Source organism: Elephas maximus, chromosome 10, assembly GCF_024166365.1.
Source record: "Elephas maximus indicus isolate mEleMax1 chromosome 10, mEleMax1 primary haplotype, whole genome shotgun sequence".
NCBI lineage: Eukaryota > Metazoa > Chordata > Mammalia > Proboscidea > Elephantidae > Elephas > Elephas maximus.
In genome coordinates, this window is record NC_064828.1 from 31,919,712 (window position 1) to 31,925,170 (window position 5,459).

At 41.6% G+C, this 5,459-nt stretch overlaps 1 protein-coding gene and 1 non-coding gene across 2 annotated transcripts; one reads left to right on the forward strand and one right to left on the reverse strand.

Moving 5' to 3' along the window:
* Positions 1 to 898: 898 nt before the first annotated feature.
* Positions 899 to 1,004, forward strand: LOC126084903 (U6 spliceosomal RNA). Its single transcript, XR_007519133.1, has one exon. It is a non-coding gene; the product is annotated as a U6 spliceosomal RNA (small nuclear RNA).
* Positions 1,005 to 1,907: 903 nt separating this feature from the next.
* LOC126084202 (olfactory receptor 10G3) lies at positions 1,908 to 2,849 on the reverse strand. Its single transcript, XM_049898522.1, has one exon. It carries the CDS (start codon positions 2,847 to 2,849, stop codon positions 1,908 to 1,910), a length of 942 nt encoding a protein of 313 aa, XP_049754479.1.
* Between the last annotated feature and the right edge of the window lie 2,610 nt (positions 2,850 to 5,459).

Here is a 5,459-nt window from a genome sequence, read left to right on the forward strand (position 1 = left end):
CACATGACCAAACTATTGAATATCTATTATGACTGAAACACCTTTGGTTTAGAGATAATGTGATTTCAGCCATTCAGTTTACAAAGCTGAGACAGAAACATAACAGTATAAGTTTGGAGAAGCTAATGGGTAGAAACCAGAAATATTGCACAAAATTTGCCCACATTTATTTGACCTTGGCCAATTCAGTGAAAGCTCATCAAGCTCACAAATCTAAACTGTCATAAAATACTAATTTGGATAGATTATCCTGGGGTCCTGATCAATTGCCCTGTTTTCTTTTAACAGGGATTTTTATAATGAGCTTTATTTTTGGTGTGGGGGAAATTTAGTTATTGAAACATTTGAAAAGACTTTATGCAGTCTTCTAGATTGTTTAATTTTCTTCGTTTTGTGAAAGCACTAGTTTAAGAGAAAGTTAATTTCTTTAGCAGTCAAGGTAGAGTAAGCACTCTAGCTCCTCTTGGCATACCCATGCTGGTTTCAGGAAGTCTCCAAACCAGGCCTGTCAAGATGCACACAGAGTACACTTCTAGTTTCTCTTCTAGCACTAGCTCCTAAGGTATATAGCCAATCTGAAGAGAACTGAAGAAAGTCCTTCATCAAGAGAACTATAATCATCTTATGCGGTTTTGACCAATGTTGCCTAGAGGCTCAAATGCCCACTGAATGTCTTTGGTATGCCACTCTTCTGGATGTCTAAGTGTGCCATTTTTTGCTGTCTTCTGTCTTTAGTCTCACTCTCTAGTCTTGGAGAAGCTGAGAGTTGTTTATCTGTAGGGGACACCAAGGAACTGCTAGAAAGTGATATTTTACCTTAAATTGTGTTTGCTTCTGTTGTACTGATGATATAATGTTGTTATATAAAAGAGTAAAAGCAAGAAGAAAACACTCTCTAGTGCTCACTTTGGCAGCACATATATGAAAATTGGAATGAGGCAGAGAAGATCATCATGGCCCCTGCACAAGGATGACCTGAAAATTCATAAGTGTTCCATATATTTGAAGGGAGAGAGCACACAATATAGGGGAAGTCAGCACAACTTTACCAAGGCAAAGCCATAGAAGCTTCCTAGACACATTCAAATGCCTTGAGAGACTGTGTAACTGGGGCTGAGGGCTGGAGACAATGATATTGGGGGACATTTTGGTAAACTGGTATAACATAGTTCATAAAAGCTTGCAAGCGGCCATCTAAAATACAGCTATTGGTCCCATCACTTTCAGAGAAAAGGAGGATGAGGAAAACCAAAGACACAAGGAAAATGTTAGTCCAAAGGACTAATGAACCACATAAAACACAGCCTTTATCAGCCTTAGCCCAGAATTAGATGATGCCTGGCTACCATCACAAAATGTTCTGACAGGGATCATGATAGAGGGTCTGGACAGAAAAATGTAAAACAAAACTGAAATTTACAAAAAAAGACCAGACTTAACTGATCTGACAGAGTCTGGAGGAACTCCTGAGATTATGGCCCCTGGACAGAAGCCACTCTCGAAGTCTACCTTTCAGCCATTAGACAGGCCTATAAAACAATAACACACGTGAGGAATGCGTTTCTTAGTTCAATCAAGTGCATGAGACCAAATGGACAACACCTGCCCCAAAACAAAGATGAGAAGGCAGGAAGGGACAGGAAAACTGAACAAATGGACACAGAAAACCTGTGGTGGAAAGGGAAAGGGTGGGGAATACTGACACATTGCGGGGATTGTAACCAATGTCACAAAACAATTTGTATATAAAGTTTTAAATGAGAAACTAATTTGCACTGTAAACTCTCACCTAAAACACAATAAAATTAAAAAAGAAAAGAAAAAGAAAAAATAAAACAAAACTCTCTATAGCTAAACATTAGAACAGATTCTAAGTGTGAAGACTTTTTCAGTGGGGTGGCACACTTTCAAATCTCAGTCTTAATCCCTGGGCCTCTTATCATTCTCTTTAGGGCCAGCTTCACCTCTTGGTTCCGAAGAGTGTAGATAAGGGGATTGAGAAAAGGAGTGATGGCTGTGGGAAATAGGGCAGCTGCCCCATCCAGGGGGCTGTTGGTTTCAGGCCTCAGGTAGATGAAGGCACAGGGCATATAGTACACGGTGACCACGGTTACATGGGCTCCACAGGTTGAAAATGCCCGGCGCCGCCCATCAGCTGTGTGGATTCTCAGGATGGCCTGAACAATTTTTATGTAGGACAGGAGGATCAGAGAAAAGCAACTGGCAACCACCACCCCAATGTCCACAAAGGTCACCAGCTCGTTGGCTGTTGTATCTGCACAGGCCAGTCTTAACACAGCAGGGATGTCACAGAAGAAGTAATCTACCTGGTTGGGTCCACAGTAGGGCAGGCGGAAGGTTAGGATGGCCTGGAGAGCTCCATGGATCGACCCTGCCACCCAAGCTCCAGCCACAAGCAAAGCGCTCAGCTTAGCAGTCATGAGCACAGGGTAGTGGAGGGGCCGGCATATGGCCAAGTACCTGTCATAGGCCATCAGCGTGTAGAGGAAGCACTGGGTGCTGCCCAGGAAGTGATAGAAATAGAGTTGAGCCACACAGCCACCAAACAGGATGGGTTTGATGCCTACAGTGAAGTTCATCATAAGACGAGGGACAATGATGGAGGAGATGCCCATGTCAATGATAGAGAGAACACCAAGAAAGATGTACATGGGGTGGGCATGGAGCTGGGGGTCCGCCCAGACGGTGATTAGAATAAGCAGGTTCCCCAGCTGAGTCAGGATGTAGATGAGCAAAAAGAACACAAAAAGAAATGTTCTTAGCCTGATTGGGTAGGGAATTCCTGTCAGGATGAACTCAGTCAACAGTGTGCTGTTGACTCTTTCCATCCCCTGGAGTGATCTTTCCTAGAGAGTGGACAACAGAGGAGTTAGCATGAAAGTGAGAGGAAAGTGAGGAGGAACAAGAGAAAGAGATTGTGAAAACCTGGGGCAGTGGTGGGGAAGTTTCTCTCTTAGGTAGAGAGATGACAAATAGGGAGATGCTATGAGCTGTAGCAGGGGTTTGCCTGTTGGTATAAATAAACTCTTGTTGGAACACAGCCATGCTTATAGGTTTACAAGTTGTCTGTGGCTGCTTTGGTGCTATGATGGTAGAGTTGAGTGTTGTGTTTGGCCAGGAAAGCTTAAAATATTTACTCTGGCTCTTTACTGAAAATGTTTGCTGACTTCTGTTTGCACCTAGAGCACTGTTACCAAAGAGTAAGAGTTTCCTGGAAACATGTAGGAAAGGACATTTGTTTCACTAGATGATCTGCCACTGCAGAAAGTTCCAGAGGCTATTGGCTCATTCTTATTTCTGCTAGGACAGAAACTCACCTTAAGGGGGCACATGCTGAAGGGATCAGAGTAAATTCTCACCCTCCTTTGGTGTAGATAGAATGAAATAGAATTTTCTTTAAATGGCTAATTGTATGTGAAGTTGTTAGTGCTGTACAAATTTGCTCTCCAAGTTCTTTACAATTCAAAGGAAGAGAAATCTCTAAGCATATAAGTAAGGACTAACAATACCAGGCATCATTGTTGGTACGCGGTGCTATGCATTTCACTTGCTTTATATGTAATAATTTAGCCTTGGCATGTGGTAAAGGAAGACAGGAGAGGAAGAAGAAAACAGCCATGGCCGTAGTGAGAGAGATTAAGGAAGTGTTCTTAGCCTGACTGGGAAGGGAACAAGAATGATTGGACAGAATGACAGGAAATGTCTCTCAGGGTTGAAGTTATCTTAAATTCTTAATTCAATCCCTTGATCAACATTTCCCCACCTGAAGAAAAAAATTGGATTTAAAGAGCTTTTAAAATTCCTTCTATTCCTGATTCTCTGATTTCTAAACTCATGGCTTGAGGTGGTATGCCAAAGAAACTGAAATGGCTTAGTTTCGCTTTGGAATATTTCATGTCCACTCAGAAGCAGGAGCATGAGATTAACAGGGCATATCAGGAGCTTCCTGATTAATGATTCTCTCTACCTTCACTCTGGTGCAGGGTTCCCTTCTGCCCTGGGTCAGAGGACCGCAAATAGCAGGGAACAGGCAACTTTTATGGTGGAGTGAAGCACCATGCACAGATGGTCCTGCCTCTGACTGAACAGCCCAAATGTGAATATTATAATGGATATGGACCATCCAGACCAGATCCTCTGGACTTCGGTGGAATGAAGCACTGGACTCAATTCTGGCAAACAGTGAACAATAATGAGTAGTTGTACTCAATGATCTTGATATTAAATACTTAATTTTACCCCACTGTATCTATGCTCTGTGAAAGCTTAGCCTTCATGATTTAACCATTTCTGTTATGGAAGTTCAAAAAGAAGCAGTAAATCTTCCCACCCCATGCCATGTTATGCTCTTCGAGGGAATGAGTTAACATTTGTGATTTTTTAAATAAACATTTGAATCTCAGGAAAACAGTGATGGTTGAACTTGAAAAAACTGACCACAAAGTTCCTTCAGATGCCAAGGGCTATGGACACTGGCCTTCTCCTCCTGCTTCACGACTTCAGAAAGTGCACAGGGTTTAAGCACCCACACAGGCCCCCTGAAAACTGCATGACCATGCCCAGCAGCAGTCCTGGCCTGAATGAGCTCAGGTGGCAGCTCTGGTTTGGGTGTCAAGGGATGCTATAGTTTACTGGGGTCTCCAAGGTCTGACTTTTAACTCTGCAGATTTAGAAGCCTGCTTTTGTCAGATCTCTCTGGAGGAATCAGGCTCTGGGAAATCAATTCTCACTATTCCTGAGAGGTTGACTTATAAACCAAACAACCAATTTTTTAATTTACAGTGGGAGATCTCTTTTCCAAGAGTGAAATGGTGTATCTACTACTCAGGGCACCCACTTACTAATACCAACTTCCCTGGAATTAAAATTAGGAATTGGCTGAATATCTCTGAGTTTTGAATCAGAGCAAAGGGAATTTGACGGGGCATACTTAATTTAGGTCACTTTATGTCCCGATGAATTACACCTGGTAAATCACACAGCACCTTCAACTAAGGGAATACTTGAATCTTCCCTTCAGATAAAATTACTTTTTTTCTCTAGGCAGTAATGGGAATATATGGACAGTTTCACTCTTTAAGTATTTCCTTCCTGAGTCTATATCTCTTTTAGACTTCCTTTACTATTTCCAATGGCTCCATTAAAATGACTTTATAAGTTTGATGGTTGTATCTATAAAAGATTCTAAACTGATGTTGCTGCCCTGTTTCAAAATTCAGATGTAGTAAAGTGCAAGTTCTAAAATCAAACTAGAGTCAAATTTTGTTGCCATGAATCCATGAAGTTGCCCAACTTCTTTCATTATCTGACATTCTATCAATGTAGAATTTCTTGAAAAAGTGGACCATTGCATGGGGCTTAGTAGTATTTTCATTTACAGAAACTTCTACTTTAAAGATGTTGATGCAATGTGTTTTTCAACTGTGATCTGATAACAA

Bases quoted from the DNA above. Each gene is read 5' to 3' on its own strand.
- LOC126084202 (XM_049898522.1), bottom strand. From the start codon at position 2,849: ATGGAAAGAGTCAACAGCACACTGTTGACTGAGTTCATCCTGACAGGA.